General features: G+C 36.8%; 2 protein-coding genes across 6 annotated transcripts in view; both read right to left on the reverse strand.

Moving 5' to 3' along the window:
- Positions 1–5,909, reverse strand: part of LOC127804880 (pseudouridine-5'-phosphate glycosidase) — a 95,747-nt gene extending 89,838 nt beyond the window's left edge. The window contains exons 1-3 of the mRNA XM_052341961.1: positions 5,742–5,909; positions 1,009–1,120; positions 365–475 (exon numbers count right to left, since the gene is read on the reverse strand). Of these exons, the coding sequence (XP_052197921.1) occupies positions 365–475; positions 1,009–1,120; positions 5,742–5,801 (283 nt within the window). The 5' untranslated portion in view covers positions 5,802–5,909. The remainder of the gene's footprint in view (positions 1–364; positions 476–1,008; positions 1,121–5,741) is intronic.
- Positions 5,910–7,015: 1,106 nt separating this feature from the next.
- The window catches only part of LOC127807739 (phytochromobilin:ferredoxin oxidoreductase, chloroplastic), a 15,439-nt gene continuing 1,649 nt past the window's right edge, over positions 7,016–20,805 (reverse strand). The window contains exons 2-8 of one of the 5 annotated variants that reach the window (XM_052345799.1): positions 19,183–19,302; positions 11,723–11,817; positions 10,466–10,559; positions 10,213–10,344; positions 9,924–10,028; positions 7,443–7,493; positions 7,016–7,372 (exon numbers count right to left, since the gene is read on the reverse strand). In XM_052345799.1, coding sequence (XP_052201759.1) covers positions 7,187–7,372; positions 7,443–7,493; positions 9,924–10,028; positions 10,213–10,344; positions 10,466–10,559; positions 11,723–11,817; positions 19,183–19,302 — 783 coding nt within the window. In that variant the 3' untranslated portion in view covers positions 7,016–7,186. Of the gene's footprint in view, positions 7,373–7,442; positions 7,494–9,923; positions 10,029–10,212; positions 10,345–10,465; positions 10,560–11,722; positions 11,824–19,182; positions 19,303–20,805 lie in introns of all 5 variants that reach the window. The other 4 variants (XM_052345795.1, XM_052345816.1, XM_052345812.1 and 1 more) reach the window with 4 other exon arrangements.

Below are 20,805 nucleotides of genomic sequence, written 5' to 3' on the forward strand. Positions count from 1 at the left end.
TTTTTATACATTAGTTTTAGGATGCAGATCCCAGCCCTTTAAAAGCCTCCAGCAGTCCATATTTCATTAGAGACAGCCTCAATTTCAAAATTGTCAAATTTCGATCATAGAGACATTCTGGGTTTAATTATGTTGGAGTTGGACCAAAATATTTGCTAATATAGGTAGCCATAATTGAAGCCTTTTAGCATAAAATGCCCCACCCACCCCATACCAAACTGTTCACATTTTTTATTAAAATCATTTTCTTATTTGCAGGTTCCATGTTCATTTTACAAGATCAAAAACAAATGCAGAAGTTTTTGTTTTTATGAGAAAAACAAAACTATAGGAGTCAAAAAATGGCAAAGGTCAAGTTAAATACCAATGCATGGCACACCATCTAAAATAGCAATTGTTGCAGGGACAGCCCCATTCTTTCTCACAATTGCCTCCACCTCCCTTGCTGTTTGCAAATTTTGAGGATATGGCATTCCTGAAAATAAGAGCAAATTTCACTAGTGAATGCAATATATTACAGGGAATTATTGATTCAATCTACAAATACAACATAAATTACATGACATAGGTGACATAACATAAAAACTCACATTCCACATTGGTGAGAACAAGAAAAATCAATTTGAAAAAAAAAAAATCTTACTAAGACTTTTTTGGAAAAGTATACTTTTCTATATTGTATTGTGGAACAGTACACTAGGTACTTATTACGAGTGTAGATCCTGATTTAGGCAACCAATCCCAAATAGTTAGGGATTAGTCAACTCAATCAAGGAAGAAAAATAAGGGAAACAATAAGCATTAACAGGATACCAGCAATAAGCATCCAAATCCTTTGATTGAATCATACACTACACAGTGTGTTTCAAAGACATTGTCAACTTAGAGAGCCAATTAAAACCACATTCCTCTCAACAAGCATGTGTTTGTGCCACCAAAACTTGTTTGCACTCATTGAAAAATTGAACAAGCAACAGATATTATTTGCAAATGAGAAGCTGAGCATACCATGTGATATTATTGTGGATTCAAGAGCAACAACTGCTCTTCCATGTGCTAAAGCTTCAGAAACGTCAGGGGATAACTTTACCAGGCCATTGCCCACATTATTATCGCCACCCTATAAAACGAAAAATATATTCCAAAATTCGTACTACACCAGAAAAAAAAAAAAAAAAAAAAAAAAAACACGCCAACCAAAAAGAAAAAAAAATAAACATAAAAATAAATCATGATCCTTATTTCACAAAATATTGGAGAAGAGAAGAACAACAACATACTAAGCCTTTATCCCACTATATAGGGTTGGCAACAAATCCTAGCTTGCCAGTCATTTCTATCAATGGCCCGATTTTGTATAAAGTCTTTATAATTCATATAATACCTAAGCGTCTCCCACCAAGTTTTTCTTGGTATTCTACTAGCTCTTTTGCTAAATATTTGTTCCATTCTATCCACTCTCTTCACAAGGGCCTTGATTAGTCTTCTTCTCACATGACCAAACCATCTTAATCATGTCTCATGCATCTTATCTTAAATAAGAGTCACTCTAATCTTATTACAAATAACATCATTTCTAATTTTATCTTTTCTTGTGTGATGGCATGTCCATCTCAATATCTTAATCCCCATTATGCTCATATGTTCCATGTATTGGCATTTTATTACCCAACATTATGTTCCATAGAACAAGGCTATTCATGCAGTTCTTTTAGCTTTAATGGAATCTTATTATTACATAAAATGCTAGATGCATTTTTCCATTTCAACTATCCTATCTTAGTTCTATGGGTAACATCCTCATTAATCTCCCCATCTTTTTGGATGATTGATCCAAGATTTTAAACTGATCTTTTCTTGGCATGAATTGATTTACCATAACATAATCCACATTTATATTTTTACTCAACTTACATTTCATATATTTGGTTTTTAAATTCTATAGTGTCTCTCCATATATTCACGTCTACTTTTGTCTCTTTCGCCAATAGTAACACAATGTAGGATTATTGTAGCTAAACTATGACTGACCTCTTGTGGTTCATTTTCTTGTGTCTTAGTTTCTCTGTGACACCTCCTCTAATTTTCAAAGTCAAACACCTCTCATTTTCTATCCCTTTTCTTGGTTACGCCCAAGCAATAGCTTGTGAGCCTCATATGAGCCGTCGTCTAACTAAAGGAGCCTCACCTAGCAATAGATGAGGAGCACTTCCATGGTGCCTACATTGCCCGAGCACCTAGGCGAGCACCACTCTTACCCTTGCCTACACTATTAATAACAATAGTCACTTCACTCCATATTTGGTTAGACACTTCTCCTATGGTCCACCTTTTTTATCACAAACTTTTTCCTTGAAAATGGTTTGTTTTTCACCAGTTAAATCCTAACATCCAACTTCTAGGGCTTCATTTTGTATCATTTTTCTCCTATGTCTTTTGATATGGATGTCAATGACCAAAAGACTATGTTGAGTGGACATGCATTCTCCTAGAATAGCTTTACAATCCTTACAACAAAAGCACGAAAGGAAATGATGGGCCCGAGGACAAAAACCAACACCGATTTACGGGTTTTGAAAAATATTTTCAAACCAAGACCAACATCAAAGCAGCACATAGCGGAAACAAAAATAATCCTTGCAAGACTCGATATATTTCATCCATATGCTCAAAACGAAAAACCATGCCATAGGGGGTTGTTCGTTATACCTTTCGAAAAACAGGGATGCCGGTTGTCTTTGCTACGGTTGCTCCTCCTTAGCCACCCGTCTAAGCTCCCACGTCCAAGCCGCTCCTCTGGGTGACATGCCCGCCTCCTCACGTGAGAAGGACCTAGTCGGTCTACGCCGGAGATGCAAACGGAACCCTCCAATGGAGCTAGGCTAGAACTCTCACAATGAAGGTGAATCGTTGCTCTTTTGGGTGTTTCTCCTTTGGGTTACTCTTTTGGTTATCCAATAGCTCAAACTAAATGGGAGAAATGCAAGAGAAGCTATTCCCACTATCCCTTAGAGCAAGAACAAGGAGATAGCAATAGTTATGGAGGAGAAGAGAAAAACAGGGGTTGGAGGAAGAAGAAGAATGCTGGAGAGCAACTAGAGAGAGAAGGGGAGCAGCAACCCAAAAGGATTCCCTCTCCTCTAAAACCCCAATCTCTCCTTTATAAACCCTCTCAGACCCTTTTCGTACCCCACTGCATGCCCCCCGTCCTTCCCAGTTGTGCTTGCATGCAAAATGACGAAATAATAACCGTTCATGTAAAGTTGCTCAGCAAAACTTCGATCGACTGAACTGAATGTTCGGTCGACCTAAGTCGTCCAAAACCTCATGGTTCATTTCCGGTCAACTTAACTTGAAGTTCAATCAACCTAAGCCAACCAAAACCTTTCTACCCAACTTTATTCGACCGGTAGGTCGACCTAAGTTGGATAGCTTCATCAGCTTTACTTATATTGCATTTCAGCCCCGTTATTATCCAATAATAGCCTCAGCACTATCCAATAATGCATCCAAGGCGTCTTGCTATCCAATAGCAATCTCCCAAACATATTAGCAACTAAAATCATTGTCCCACAATGATGAGAAACAGACTAAGAACGATGGATCACTAATCCGTGCATTACTCAATATGCATGTGACTTTCTAGATTCATAGCCATGTAGCAATCGGGACACGTCAACCCCTTGACGTCGCTTGATCCCATCAACCTACTAAGAGGATCTCTCCAAATCCTCAAAGAACCTCGAAGGATCTTGAGTATCCACTAGCCAGGACTCAGGACAATCCTAATTGCAGTGAAGTCCAACTTCATATGAACCTATTGAGGCTCCTCGATTACCGTACACTATAGTCCTTCTATTAACCGACATCCCGACTGAGTGAGAGTCATAGATTGATTAAACTCACAAGACTCGGTAACTATGACATATCCAATAAGGTGTGTGGTACAGATAGCATGTCAGATCCCATCAGACATTGGAACTCTTTCCAATCCCATGCTCACCCTGACCAGGGGATTTCCAACCACTACAACCAATATGGATTACATAGGATGTACGACTCCAACCCATGGAGGTCAATGGATCCCATTAGTGAACATCTGCCTCCATACACCATTCAATAGAGACCACACAATGAGCATTCTCACATCTTACACCGGATGGTTTCGCTCAACGGTAAATCCTTGACACCAGTGCACAAGACACCATGTCACCTCTAGTGAAAAGACCAAATACACAATCGAGAGTCAGCGACAGATCATTAATCCTCAAGCCATGTGATCTGTCGCAGGCGTCACATTCAGTGGATGTTCTACCAACACCCACTCACATGTCTACTATATACGTCCCACGGAATGTAGCGTGTGACTCACCACCCCATTCCTATTAGCATCTTATGCTAACAATGGTAGTAGCCCATGCGTTGGTCCACTAATCGATATATCACATTTCCCTTCTGATAAATCTAAGGACCGGGAATACCTTTAAAATATCCTGAACTAGAGATCTATGTCACACTGTCTCAACCCTTTGAGAGTACGAACTCTATCAGGACATCTAGAGACTCATTCATAAAAGTGAGAGGGAGAGGTATGAATGAAGATATGACCTTATCATTAATGTCAAGAATAAATCAAAACTGTCATTCACATATACATCCCATGTAATGTAAATCTGGCATCTAGGGCACTATCACTAATAAAGCAATCCTCTTGTCTCATAAGAAAGTAATCTATTTGGGTAGTTGATACACCATTTCTATATGCAAACAATGTTCATCCCATTTTTTAAGCCTAGTGTTGGCTCAAATGAGCTCAATGCCATGGAAAAATCCAAAAATAGCTTTACCATCATTATTTCTTTCTTCAAATCCATAACCTAAATGAACATGTCTATAACAATTCTCTACACACATGAAATTCACCTCCTGCAATGATCTTCTGTCTTCTAGGTATTTTTGTACCAACCCCTCTAAATCTTCTCAAATTTTTGCCTTTATCTCCTCTCCTAACCCAATGTGTGGTGCATGCATACTAACATTATTCAGTCTTCTAGAACTTTAGCTACAATAATTCTATCCCATATTCTCTTCAAATCCACTGCCATCCTTAAAGTTTTATCCATTATAATCCTTCCCTAAGTACCAAAGTTTATTCCAATTTTTGTCGATATTTTAGCCTTCTCTCCAACCCATCTCATCTCTTGGAGGAACATAATATTAATTTTTCTCTTAATCATCATATCCTCCATTTCCATGTATTTTCCTGTTGAAGTCCCAATACTCCATTATCCAATCTTTAATCTATGACCTTGAACTCGCTTCTTTACTCACATCCGTCCATGAAAATGTGAGAACCCATGCAGATTTAACTATAATTTTTCATTTATCTAAGAAATTTTAGAAATAAACGTAAAAATCACCCTAGTGGTGTTTGGGAGCATGGGAAAACCATGCAAAGCGGCTACTGGAAAACGTTATAATGTAATTAGAATAGCCTCAAATTCGAACTACAGTTCCAATTCAATGCCAGCCAAAAGCACTCTTCAACCCATTGCTTTTCTTTTTGTTTTCCTTGGCTATGATCTCTTTCAATTATTACACTCTTCACATATAATGAACTTAAAATGGAACCGTGCCCGAAGACCCAGAAACGCCTAAACCATTTCCAAGAGGCACCAAATTGTTTCCGCAATAATAATTCTAACAACGCAGCAAACAACGTATATGTTCGCATAAATTACCTTCCGAGGGGAGAAGTGCCTTTGAAGGTTGACGAGCCTCTCGAGAGCTGAAGAAGCCATTTCCCCGATACAAAATGACGCTCAAATTCAGGCAGATACAAGCACGTGAGAGATACTTAACAGCAGCGACTGGAAGGAGGACGGAACCATCTTTGGTTTTGCCCCAAAAGAAGAGCGAAACGAAATATTTATTTTGAATTATAAAATAAATATTTTTTTTTAATGACATCACTATAAAGCAGATCTCAAACTTGGCCCATTTTGTGTTGGGTTCGGTTGGCCCAACGTTTGGCCCAATAGGCCACTTTAGCTGGCCCAAATGAGTTATCCCACTTTTTAACCAATTGTTTACAGCATTTTTTCTAAAACAATTCTAAAATATAATTATAAATATGATTTTATAAAATTTTAAGTTCCTTCTTCCTTTACAAAAAATTGTAGATTATAGCGTGTCTTTTTAACTTTTATTATTTGACAATAGATTTAGTTATTATCTATATATTTATTTAAAAAAATTATAATTTAATTCACTTGTGGTTCCATTATTAGTTTACGAACTTCCATCTGATTTTAAGAACATTAAAAATAACATGCTAATATTCTAATGTTCTTGCCAAGGCTTTGTGAGTGTTGATCTATTTGATTATTGGCTAGTAATTTGAACATTTATTAAATAAAATAAAGTCCAAACTATACATATCAATGATGATCAAATCATCGTATTTAATACTATTTTAATATTAATAAATATATATAATCATTGTTCTTAATCGTTGACAAAAGAGCCTCTCAAAAACCTTTCTCAAATCGACTATAGCATAGGGAAGAGAGAAGCCACCCTAAGAGGCATGTAAATCTATGCTAAACAAATTAATAATTCTAAAATAATAAGATTTTTGTTGTTGTTAAAATATTAAACAAATTAACCATTTTATCCATGCTTCTTAAAAGTGCCTCCCGCGCCTCTCTCTCTCTCTCTCTCTCTCTCTCTCTCTCTCTCTCTCTCTCAATATAGTTTCTAACTATACCTCTCTCTCTCTCTCTCTCTCTCAATATAGTTTCTAACTATACCTCCACGGCTTATATATCCTGCCTGCATTACTAAAACTACAGCAGCCACACTACTAACTACTATATGTTCAAATACACGACAAAGGCACAGCAGTGCACATCACCGTAGCAGGAAGAATTTGTTTGCATGAACCTAAACCTTAAAAAACTTCTTGCTGACTTCAATAGTAGAGGCAAATATATCAAAGCGATTCTCAATCATCAAAATGAACAATCAGCCACCACTCTTCCTTGACATAATAATAGTTACAATTATCAGTCATGCTTAACAGTTGCAGTACATCAAAATTACACAACAGAGTCCAACAACGAACAAAATAATGTACCAAGGCCTAGTGCAAAATGTGAGATAGGGAGGGAAAGATAGTATTGCATTATCTAAAGGCATTACTGATAAACTCTCCTGATGAATCCCAGGGGCGATGCTCAAATGATTTCCCTATGATACTGCGTTTCTCATTTATAGTCCCATCCTCGCACTGGTACTCGGGGAAGTAATCCAAAAATGTCTTACTTCCCAATTCATCAATTCCATTGAAGAGGAAGTTCTTCACCATGTCCTGCAAAGCAGACAGAATGACATGCAAATAAGCACAATTATAGTGCAGGTTGCTAAATTAAGAATGGCACCTTTGCATGAGCCTCCCCGATCAACTTTTTTAGAACTCGATGACCTGGATCCTGGTTCCAACATCATATAGTTACATCAGGGAACTGTCAGGAATTAGAGGATTAGGAGAGGAATTAGGATACAAACAAAGCAGTTGTGTGTAGAGTTGTTATTTTTTATAGTTGCTGTGTAGTAGAGTTGTTATTTTTTATAGTTGTTTAATAGTGGAGTGTCATTTTTAACAGTTGTGTAGTAATGGATATAATATAGTCAAATAACTGTTGTGTAAATGACAAAACTGCCAAGTAACTGCTGTAAATAACTGTTGGGATAGCCATATATAAAGCTATGCCATAGTATGCAAAGATTATCAAAAAATTATATTGAAGTTCTCTCATTTTTTCTCTATCTATTCTCTATATCTCTCTATTATTCTCTCTGTTTTCTCCCTAAATTCTCTATGCTTTCGTCCACTTTCTCTCTATTCTCTCCCCGTTTCTTTCTTCCATTCTTCCTTCTCAATTCTATTCTAAAAATCCTAGATTCAAGACTATGGTCCTGACAATTGGTATCAGAGCAATGGGTTCTTGGACTGCTAATTTGATAGTTTGGGTCTAATAAAGATGGTAGATGGAACTAGAATGAAACAATTGGAGGCCCAGTTTAACCAAGTTAATTCCACAGTTACTAATCTACAAACCCGAATGGGGGCCTTGGAAGAAGGATCGAGTAAGCATCACAAAGCAATTCAATCATTGGAGAACAAGTTAGATGCTTCAATAGATGGATTGGCTAAAAGACTCAAATGGGTTCTTGCAGATGTTTTCCAGTATGTCACAAATCAGCTTGCCAGGAGACTTTCCACCAAAGGAGAATGCTAATCCAATTTTGGAAGTCAAACAGGCGACAAAAAAGGCAAAATTACAAGAATTGTCAGTGAAAGCTCTATTCAAGAAACATAGGATTCTGTTTACAAGAATTGGGCTTAGCAGTAACCAGACTTCAACCTATACTGGAAATGTTACTTCTGGAGAGAATAAGACAAATTCTTTTCCAATGATTTCCCAAGGTCAAACTTTCTCAGGATATTATCAACCAAATGCAGCAAAAACTTCCAATGTAGAGCAGAGGAGACAGTTTGGATTATGTTATAAATGTGGAGAAAAGTTTATTCTTGGACATCAACGTAAGAGGCAATTGTTACAACTGGAAGGCGGAAATGAAGCTGAGGAAATTACTAAAGAAATTGAAGTGGCTGATAAAAATTTCCTTGAAGATGCACTGGATAACAATACTTGGGAATTTCTGCCGGATCTCCTAGCTCAATTTCATCTAGTTGCTCAGTTTCTTTGATTTTCTCAAGGATAAGAAAATTTTGAAGGGAAGGAAAATGTTTGGAATCAGAGAATTAGGAGAGGAATTAGGAAATAAACAAAGCAGTTGTGTGCAGAGTTGTTATTTTTTTCAGTTGTGTAGTGGAGATGTTATTGTTTACAGTTGTGTAGTAGTGAGTGTTATTTTTTACAGTTGTGTAGTAGTGGCTATAATATAGTCAGATAACTGCTGTGTAAATGACAAAATTGCCAAGTAATTGTTGTAAATAACCACTGGGATAGCTATATAAAAAGCTATGCCATAGTGTGCTGAGATTATCAAGTAATTATATATTGAAGTTATCTCATTTTCTCTCTATCTATTCCCCGTTTCCCTCTATTCTTCTCTCTGTTTTCCTCCACCTTCTCTTCGTTTATTTCTTCTATTCTTCTTTTTCAATTCTATTCTAAAAATCCTAGATTCAAGACTGGGGTCTTGACAGCAACAAACCTAGAAAACAGGTTGAATGCACAACAAAAGAGGTTACAGAAAATATTCTGCTCGTAATATTACTAGAGGATTGCTAGCGACTTAAGGTTACTCCTTTTTGATTAAAAAGTCAAGAGTTCTAGTTGTGGAAATGGACTGTTTGCAAAGCAAAGGTAAAGCAGCATCTAAAGATGACCCTCATAAATTAGAGAAACTTGTGTACAAGGGATGCCCTTTTATATTGCTCAAGGATTTGGCAAGTATCCATATAAGTTCAATGCTGACTCAGAAATCATCTATCTGGATAAAGCTTGGCATCTTAGAACAGACCGGGTTCTAATTTCCAGAAGTTGCATCAAGCAAGTAATGCTAGAAATCCTGACCTGTAGCATAAAGATGACCCCCAAACACTGTTTTTCTTCTTTTTGCTTGTTGATAATCTGATGATAAACTCACAATCAACTCATCTATATGTCACAAAGAAGTTGCTCAATAGAACCATTATACAAATTTTGTGTCAAGTCCCCTTGCATGATTAAACATGCAACAATGCAAGGAAACACTTCAGGTGTAGTCTGCCTTCTCTGCAATGTGCCCTCAAATCCCCCATCCCCACCCCCAGTTTCATTTATGAAAAAACAGAACAAGGAAGATGTGCAGAACATATCTAGATGCTAAGGAAGAATATAAGTTCCCACCTTCTCTGCTCTCCATGTTAAATACCTATGCTGTGCTTCACAATTACGGGTTATTTCAGAAGTATTTGTCTCCTCTGCTGCTTGATCCATCAGGTCAAGCCATGCCTGCATATTGCAACTAATTAGACCAATTTATTGAAGTTTGGGATTCTTTGGTCATTTAAAATTTTCCGGATCATTTTTGTTGGGACCAACTTCCTCTTCCAACGTTGCAAGTATATGGTAAATACAAAATATATCAGCCAGCAGATCCCTTTAGATATTAAAGCATGGAGCATAGCTTGAGTACCTTGTAGTAATCCATGAAGGCAGAATATAACACATCATTCATTTGTTGGCTTGGGAGAAACTTTGTCCATATTACAATTGGTGAGAAAAATCTCAAAGATTCACTAGTAATCTTGCCTCCCCAAGGTAAAAGCTGCATGAAATCTGTGTTTAAGTAATCAGATTATAAAATTCAAACAGCAGATCGGGAACTAACTTAATGATCCACAAAACTAAAAGACAGCTAAGCTAGCACTAATAAGCAATTGGCTCACCTCAGCATACTTTAGGCCAAGTGGCATCAAGTTCTTATAGTACTTCTCCTTGTAATCCCTTTGACTAATAACATCATGCAAGGGGTTAAGGTCCCTATAAACAGATAATCAAGGCTTAGTTTGAGATCTTGATGGCACCAGAACATTTGCTAACCAAATTTGATCCAAAATTTCATGAACAGTTATGCGTGTAATTGGTTTTAAATTAAGGCACAAAAAGTTTCTAGATGCAGTTTCACACTGTAATCTCCTACTAGACAAAATTTAGTGAACTAGGACGTTATACGTCAACTAATTCCAAAAGGGTAAGAATAATGATATTGTGCCTGAACTGGTGATCATTTCACCCAGCAATGGCAGAGTTAGCATTTCACCCACTCATCCACCATTTCAGGTAAAATATCAGTGTGTTCAAATGGTAAATGACTAGAAGATACAGACAACCAAAATCTGTAGACCTAGGGATTTGCAACACATATAAAATTACTTAATACCAATAATGGTAAAACTAACAAAAAGTTGCCAGCCTGATCTGATTTTCCCCAACTCAAAAAGAAGTAACAATTACACAGGTTCACCCAAACCCATTAATAAAAGAACAGTCTCTAATCATGTGTCCTAGACAGGATCCAGGAAGCACTGATAGAGCCTTCCATTGTCTTCTTTTAGTGTTGCTCTGTGAGATGGTGAAAGGCATTTGCAAGGGTGCATCCTGTCCATAGTAGCCCTATACTCCAACTCCAAAACCTAAATACCATAATATTTTAGTTTGCATCAAAAGAAGAAAATAGTGGCAAAATTCCAGTAGCCAGTACACTTAATTGATGCCAGACAGATGCAAAATAGTTGGCTTTGTAAAATATATCTAATATGGTTATAAAGGTACTTTTTTCCAAAAGGCAGGCAGGTTTCCAGTGAATATAAGTAGTAAATTCAGTATAAATCCTTGGAGTTTGATTGATTAGATATTCCTTAATCTTCCAGCACACACAGTATTGAGCTTAATCCAAGTGACCAATTGAATTTTAATACCAAAAGGAAAATCAAGCTATAGACCAATCAACTAACAAATTTCCAAGCACAGAGGCAGCAGTGACTTCCATCTGATGCCCAAATGTAATCCAGTGAAACTATTGAACTCCATGAGATGTTTACAAGATATTTCTTGTATAAGGCAATAGTCTGTTTCCTGGTTAACAATTCCCAGAATTCAAATTGCGTTCGGTAAAATTACAGGGAGTAAAGAAAATAACTTACAGCACAACAATGGTCAAACTAGCAGTGGCAAAAAAGTTGGCACAGAATATAGGCAGATCAAATTCTGGCTTTGGGAACACAGCAAAATCCAGAACCTGCATCTAGCTTATAGAAGATTAATCAGGAGAAAGCAACACACTAAGGTCATCATAAAAAGAAGAGAGTAATAACAGTATAATGCATCTTAAGTTTTTCACCAATCCAGATCATGCAACTCCAAACAATCAGGTTTCTAGAGTTTATTCAACGCCGCCGCCCCTCTGGTTTTATTGCTTCCACTTCTTCCTCTTCTTTCCTCCCCTTACACTATACTTTTCAGCCACAATTCTCACATCACAGGTTGTCCCTTTCATGTCATCACAATTTCGTAATTCAGAACCTCATCAAAGAGGATAAAAACAAGAGTAGAAAGTCATTGAACCTTCAAACTGAAACATTTATTTGATCTGTGAAGGAAGTACCCAAATTCTATGTGAAGAAAAAAAAATTATTTATTTGAACATAGAATTCATGTGCAGAAAAGCTCATACCACAACAAACAATCTGATACATAATCACAACGAAGAAAGGGGCAAGCTTTGATGAATGGCTCCAAGGATTCCATCTCACGAGAAACTAAAAACCAGGGAAGAAAAAAGAAACAGGCCGAACTAAATATAGAGACCTGTGTTGAAGAGAATGTTATATTCGGATAGCATTTTCGTTATGTTTGTTTATGTTCATTCTGTTTTATATTGCTGTTATGGTTGGTTTATGTTTGAGGCAGTAGTTCCTCCTTTCGGTTATAAAGCTGTATATATATACAGCTTATGTAATGTATTTTGTATGCTGTCATTTTTCTATTCTCAGAATAGACTCCAGTACATTTCTCTCTCTCTCTCTCTCTCTCTCTCTCTCTCTCTCTCTCTCTCTCTCTCTCTCTCTCTCTCTCGCCTTGATCTCTAATCTTCTATACCCTAGGGTTTATCTTTTACATGGTATCAAAGCCAATAGCCTGCTAATGGCATCTATTCACGAGAATCATTCTTTCTCTACCTCTCCACCTGTTCGATCTACTTCGAGTGTTTCGTCCATGTCTCAATTCAATTTCACAGCAGTATCAAAAGCCTTTAGTTTCATTCCTCTGAAACTCGATTCAAAGAACTATATCTTTTGGAAGGCTTAGATCTTAGCCATAGTCCGAGCCTTCGATCTAGTGTTGTTTCTGAATAAAGCTTCTCCTCCTTCAAAATACATAACTGACTCCACAAGTGACAATTCAGCAACGAACTTGGAGGTGAATCCAGAATATGTGAACTGGCTTAGATCTGATCAGCTGCTTCTCGGATGGTTTTTCTCTACAATTACCGAGGAAGTGTTAGCGCAGGTGATTCAATGCGAATCATCTGCCGAGGTATGGCTTTATCTTGAGAAATTATATGCTAGACAAACCATTGCCAAGTCTTTTCAGTTAAAACAGCAGCTACGGTCTGTTAAAAAGGAAAATTTGTCAATTAATGAATGTGTCTTGAAAATTAAGACTATAAGTCATTCTCTAGCAGCTATAGGAGAGCCTTTAAGTGATAATGAAGTGCTTCTTGCTATTCTAAACGATCTTGCTATTCTAAACGGTCTAGATCAAGATTACGATACTGTGGTGAGTTTAATAACATATCAGATGGACGATATAGATTTGGAAAAGGTTCAATATTTGTTGCTTATGCATGAACAAAGATTGGCTGCTAAAAATGTGCCTCAACCATCTCTGCAATTTGAGTCAATGTCATCTAATATGAATGTTAATTTGTCAACACATCAAAGTAATGGAAATTTCGGTTTTAGTCGAGGCGGATATACACAACGAGGAGGAGGTTCAGGATTTAGAGGAGGTAGAGGTCGAGGCAGGTCTTCAAATAGAAAATTCTATTGTCAACTATGTGGTAAACCAGGGCATTATGTGGATAAGTGCTATAACCGGTTTGATCATAACTTTACTGGAGTGAATAATCAGCCTACTAGAAATTTTACTGGTGGTAGACCTACTGGAAACTTTAATCCTGGAAATCAGTTTGATTCAAGTGCTTACATGACAACCTTTAGTGATTCTAATGGAGCCTACACTAATGATAGTGGTTCAGTGACAGTCCTTATCAATCTTCTCCGTTTAATTCTCCTCAATCATCTCTTTCTGATCCAACCTGGTCTGTGGACTCAAGAGCCACAAATCATATTACTTCAAGCCTGAATAATCTGTCTATTCACTCACCTTATCATGGTGGAGAGAAAGTCACTATAGGTAATGGTAAGCAGTTGGCAATTACTCATGTTGGTTTAGGCGTATTAAATACTACTCCAAATTCATTTCTTTGTATTCCTAATGTTCTTCATGTTCCTAGTATACATAAAAATCTTCTTAGTGTTTCTCAACTCACTAGAGATCATAATGTGGTGTCTGAATTTCATTCTAATGCCTGTTTTATTAAGGACAAAGGATCTGAGGCAGTTCTTCTACGGGGCCAACTTAAGGATGGGCTAGTTCCAGCATCTTGTTTCGCTGCAACCAGCACTCCAGCCCACTCTCTAGAGCCAATTTCAGTTCCTTCAGCTGTTATTTCATCTAATTCATGTAATATTTTCATAACATGTAAAGGACAGGATTCATTTGTTCATGGAATGTCCAAAAATGTTTGTGTAGCTCAAAACACTAGTAGTTGCCAAGATTGGCATAATCGATTGGGTCATCCTTCTTTGAATGTATTACAAAAAGTGTTGAATAAAATTGGAATTTCTTGTTCATCTTCCAGTTTGTCCTTTTTGTGATTCTTGCAAAATAGGTACGTTGCATCAACTTCCTTTTGCTTCTCACGAAATTACTGTTGTCCGTCCCTTACAGCTTGTTTATTCAGATCTCTGAGGACCAACACCCATGTTGCCTATGGAAGGTTTTCGATATTACATCATTTTTGTAGATGCTTATACTCGATACACTTGGTTATACCTTTAAAGCTCAAATCAGATGTTTTGTCAGTTTTCAGTACTTTTCATAAACGGGCTGAAAATCAATTTCAAACCAAACTTCAACCCTTGCAAACAGATAATGGGGGGGAATATCGTGCTTGTCTATCCTATCTTCAGAACAATGGCATTCAGCCTAGGTTTTCATGCCCTCACACTCATCAACAAAATGGGATTGCTGAAAGAAAGCATAGGCATATAGCTGAAATGGGATTGACTCTATTAGCTCGTGCTAAAATGCCTCTAAAGTTTTGGGTAGAAGGTTTCCTCACTGCTGTACGTGTGATTAATCTTCTACCTTCCATGTCTGTTCAATCTCAGGTTCCTTTTGAGTTGTTGTATCAAAAACCTCCTAACTATCATCTGCTCAAGCCATTTGGCTGTGCATGTTTTCCATTACTTCGACCTTATAACAAACATAAGTTTGAGTTTCACTCAACCAAGTGTATCTATATTGGATATAGTTCCATTCAACTGGTTACAAGTGTCTTCATCATCAGGTCGCATCTACACTACTCGTCATGTTCAATTTAATGAACAAGATTTTCCTTATTTGACTATATTCTCCTCATCTCCTCATATTGTTGAATCATCTACAAAGTTTAAATTTCACAGTCCTACTACAGAGTTTCTTCATCCTATTGTTTCTCCTCCTGTTGTCTCTCCTTCTATTTCTGATCAGTGTCCTGTAGTTGCTCCTTCTCCGCATCCAATTCTGCATAAATCAGACAATTTGCATGCTGCCACCACATCATCTTCTTTGTCTTCTGCACCTTTTGCTCCACCTATCTCAAAGGTTTCTAAAACTAAAGCTCCTCCAGCTCCATCAGTTCACCCTATGCTTACTCGTTTAAGTCCATACAACTTGTTCACAACTCTCCTCCTGCTTTAGTGAGCTCACTTGAGCCAATATCTGTTAGTGAGGCTCTTTTAGACTCACAATGGGTTAAAGCCATGGAAGAAGAGTACAATGCTTTACAAAAGAATCACACTTGGGAATTGGTTCCTTATACAGCTGATATGAATCTGGTTGGAAACAAATGAATTTTTCGGGTTAAGTTTAAACCTGATGGGTCTGTTTTAAAGTATAAAGCTAGGCTTGTTGCTAAGAGTTTCCTACAAAATCCAGGTATTGACTATGTTGAAACATTTAGTCCAGTGGTTAAGGCACCCACAATTCGGGTTTTGTTTTCTCTAGCTGTGTCTTTTGGCTGGGAAATTCAGCAAGTAGATGTCAACAATACATTTTTAAATGGTGATTTGGCAGAAACAGTATATATGGCACAACCGGAAGGGTTTGTGAATGTTTTAAAGCCCACTCATGTTTGTCAGTTGATAAAATCCCTATATGGGTTGAAACAAGCCCCTCGAGCTTGGTATAATAAGCTGAAAGAAGCCTTAATTAGTTGGGGTTTTGTTGGTTCAATTGCAGATGCCTCTTTGTTCATAAAACGAACAGCTGATTATGTGTTATTTGTGCTTGTATATGTTGATGATATACTTCTCATTGGCTCTAGTTCGGCTGCTCTTCAAGCTTGCATTTATAATCTTGATTGTCAATTTGCCTTGAAAACTCTAGGAGTTGTCAACTATTTCCTAGGGTTTGAAGCCTATAGAAACGCAAATGGTCTTTATCTTACTCAAACTAAATATGTTATAGATTTATTGAAGAAGGCTGGTATGGAAGAGTGTAAGCCCTGTGATACACCTATGAATGCTGGACTTTCCTTAACTGATGAAGGCGAAGATCTTCTTAATCCAGCTCTCTATCGAACTATTATAGGCTCTCTACAATACTTGACATATACAAGACCTGACATTGCATTTGTTGTTAATAAGTTAAGTCGGTTTTCTTCCAAACCTAAGAGTCAACGCTGGTTGGCTTGCAAAAGATTGCTTCCGTATATTAAGGGGACAGCTGGTCTTGGTTTGTTTTTCTCATCCACACCTGGAAATTTGGGTCTAACAGTTTTTTCTTATACTGATCATGCTGGATGTAAAGTCACTAGAAGGAGTACTAGTGGGTTTTGTGTGTATCTTGGTCAAAATCTTATTGTTTGGGGCTCTAAAAAGCAGTCGATTGTTGCTCGATTTGTAGGGGAAGCTAGTATAGATCTGTTGCTTTGGGTGTAATGGAACTTTTATGGCTTAAATTGTTGTTTGAGGAGTTGGGTTATCCGATTATTTCTACTCCAGTTATGTGGTGTGATAACTTAGCAGACAAAAGCATGGCTGAAAATCCTGTTTTCCACTCGAGGACGAAGCATGTTGGTGTTGATGTGCATTTTGTTAGGGAAAAAGTTGAAAGCGGTGAAGTAGAAATTCGCTATGTTCCTACATCTAAACAGGTGGCTGATATTCTAACCAAGAGTTTACCAAGAGACAGATTTCAGGTGTTATGCAGCAAACTTAGGCTTGCTTGGTCCCCTGTCAGCACTGGTAATCAACGGTGTACAGCAATGACAGCATTTCACAGAAAGTTTTCTCCTAAAGAGAAAATGAAGGAGCATGATTTGAAGGGGAGTGTTGAAGAGAATGTTGTATTCAGATAGCATTTTCGTTATGTTTGTTTATGTTCATTGCTGTTATGGTTGGTTTATGTTTGAGGCGGTAGTTCCTCCTTTCGGTTATAAAGCTGTATATATATACAGCTTATGTAATGTATTTTATATGCTGTCATTTTTCTATTCTCAGAATAAACTCCAGTACATTTCTCTCTCTCTCTCTCTCTCTCTCTCGCCTTGATCTCTAATCTTCTATACCCTAGGGTTTATCTTTTACAACCTGAACGTGGAATATTCATGTGCAGAAAAGCTCATCCCATAACAAACACTCCGATAAATGATCACAGGGAAGAAAGGGGGAAGCTATGATGAATGGCTCCAAGGAGTCCATCTCACAACAAAGTAAAAACAAGGGTAGAAAAGAAAGAGGTTGAACTAATTTTTCCCGCATCACAAAGCAGGCCAAACATAGATTTTGAAAATACTGCCAACCACATAATTCTTGAGGATGTTATTATGACAGCTATTTGCAGATTCTACAACACTCTGAGACGCTGCCTTATATAGTGTTTGCATCCTTGAAGTTACATATAGGCAATTATGTTCTTTTTGTTTCTCCTTTCACTTTTGCCTGCAGCCTTGGACAAAATTGCAACAGAAATTTATTGAGGAACCAAAAAACAAATTCTTGCTGTTGTTTTTGAGTAACAAAAAGAATCATGATGAAAAGGATTTCAACAAAGATTAGTCCCTGGTAACAAGCTTTTCTCAGCTCTCAGTACCCTGATCTCATCAACATATGCTCTTTCACTTTTGCCTGTCAAATTTATGACTGCAACTTTAAGCAGCAAAGGTTACACACCATTATAAGCAATTATGACCTGAATACTTAGAAATCAGATAGTAAGATCGAATTGAGATACTTCATCAGTGGCAGATTATTGAAGGACTCGCAGCATAGAGAATCCTATCAAACATGAGGCCACATTCTTAGCAATGAGCAATTGAATACTTGAATTTACAAAACTTTGGAATATCACATAAGCTTTCTTTCTTTAATCATGGTCACTGATCATATAGATTCCAATTCAGTTGGGGATCATCTCACACAATAAATACAAAAGTGGACCAAGTTTGTGCTTTCATCTCACACATAAAAATACATACAAAAGAAAAGGAGCAAAAATGAGAACAATGGTCACACTTCTTGATTTGTCTATACTTAATAAACAATTTTAAAAAACAAAAGACTAATTCTACTCTTCTTTTATTTTTAATTAATGATGAATTCTCAAAAGGAGACCAAAGTTAACTAGCATTTCTCAAATAAATTTTATTTTTGCTGGATCAAATAATTATTTTAATCAATAAAATCTCTTTCCATAACAAATTTCTCTAACAGTACTGAAACCGCTATACCTTATTCTTGACAATTTGAAACTTCAACTAGTAATGACTCCAGAGGGGAAGATCAAAATAATAGAGTTGTTCAAATTGTGAGACTTAATGGGAGGCTGACCTTCATGGATGGTATTAGCCAATGAATTAGGCTGTGACAAGGGCAATCAAAAGCAGAAAGAAGTCGTTTCACCATCCCATATATGAAGAGCATGATCATGCATATAAATCACAGAGTTATAACTCCATCCTTCTGCCTTGCAAACATTGGCTCATGAACAACATTGTTTACCATTTTAACAGAAACCAGTAAAGAATTATCCTTTTGTTTCCTTTTCATCTTGAATAGAACTAATTTCACACAATGACATTAATTTCACACAATGACATCATAAAGGGCAGTATATTACACACGTCAAGTTCAAACTATTCTCACACCAGCCCAATAATAACAATCACAAAAAAAAGAATTATGAGTAATTTCCAGATGGCATGATCATACACAAACAACTAGTATCAAGTTTGGATCAGCTGTAGAAAGTGTAGTATCCAAGGGGACTATACCTGCATTGGTTCATTGCCTTGAACATACAAACTACGAAGGAGTCTGATCTTGGAAGCTTGAAGAGATAAAACTTGAAGCTCCGTTTTTCCATCCATTGGAACCAAAGAACTGAAATTGTCCTGATAATGGAATAACTTATATACTCAAAAATAACAGGACTTTTTAAGCTGGGGACAGGGCATGTATGGATCTCAGGAGTCACCATCAGAACAAATTGTAACAAGTAAGGCCATAAATCATATTTCTATAATATATCCACACAATTACCCACATCACTTGATTATACCAAAAACAACATTAAGCATAAAAGAAGTTCATTAGGAATGTCAAACATTCAAATTCAGTTATAATAAAAATGAGATGACCAAACCAATTCAATTATATGGAAGCCACAGAACTTAATCACATAAACACAAATACATACGACATACACATTATACACGTGGGCTGGACATCAAGAGGCAGAAAAACTAGTTCTTCATCTGAACATAAATGTAAAAATTATTCGATGTGCAAAAGTAATTCATTGGGTGAAATGCCTTCAAATAAATTGTAATGATTACAGCAATAACGACAAAAGTCAAGCATCCCTCCCACTTGGTAAGGTTGACTACATGAATTGTAGTTTGCCAATCATTTCTATCATGATCGTGTTCTGTAATGTCATTATATCTCATGTCATGTTTAAAATTTTCCACCAAGTTTTCTTTGATCTTCCTTAAACTCTTTTGGTATTGTAGAAAATATTTGGAAGAAAAGAAGAACTTAACTTCATTCGCTCGACAAGGGTGTATAAATACATGAATACAAAATACCTACTCTCTATAGAAGTCTACTCTATTTACAAGATACTTAAACTATTTAAATTACAAACTAACTATCTCTTATTTTAATTTAAACTTAATCATATTCAAATTGACTTATCTTCTTCTCCTTTTTATCTCTTTATCCTTCCTATAATTTCTCCTTCCTTATCTTCATCAAACCGACAGCTCCTATATTTCCACACTCCCCCTCAAGCTGGGCTGAATATATTATTCAGACCAAGCTTGCAGCTTAATTCATCAAATAATCTTCTTGGCAGGGCCTTAGTGAGAATGTCAACTACTTGATTTTTTGTAGGAGTGTAGAATAGCTTGAATACTCCTTCTATATTCTCTTTGATAAAGTGCCTACAGATCTCCACATGTTTTGTCCGATCATGATGGACTGGGTTTTTTGCAATACTGATGGCTAATTGGTTATCACATAATACTTGAACTAGCTCTGTCACATTTACTTGTAATTCATGGAGTAGTCTTCTTAGCCATATTCCTTCACAAAATCCTTGAGCCATGGCTCTGAACTCAGCCTCTGCACTGCTTCTAGAGATAACTGATTGTTTCTTGCTACTTCAAGAGACTAGATTTCCCCACACAAACGAGCAATATCCAAAGGTTGATCTTCTATCTAGGATTGATCCAGCGCAATCAGCATCACTATAGACTTTGATCCCTCGGTTTGTTGTTTTCCTGAACATTAATCCCTTGCCTGGAGTTAATTTTAAGTACCTGAGGATGCAATAAATTGCTTGTAGGTGCACTTCTTTGGGATCATTCATGAATTAACTTACAATACTCACA

Source organism: Diospyros lotus, chromosome 1 (assembly GCF_014633365.1).
Source record: "Diospyros lotus cultivar Yz01 chromosome 1, ASM1463336v1, whole genome shotgun sequence".
Lineage (NCBI taxonomy): Eukaryota > Viridiplantae > Streptophyta > Magnoliopsida > Ericales > Ebenaceae > Diospyros > Diospyros lotus.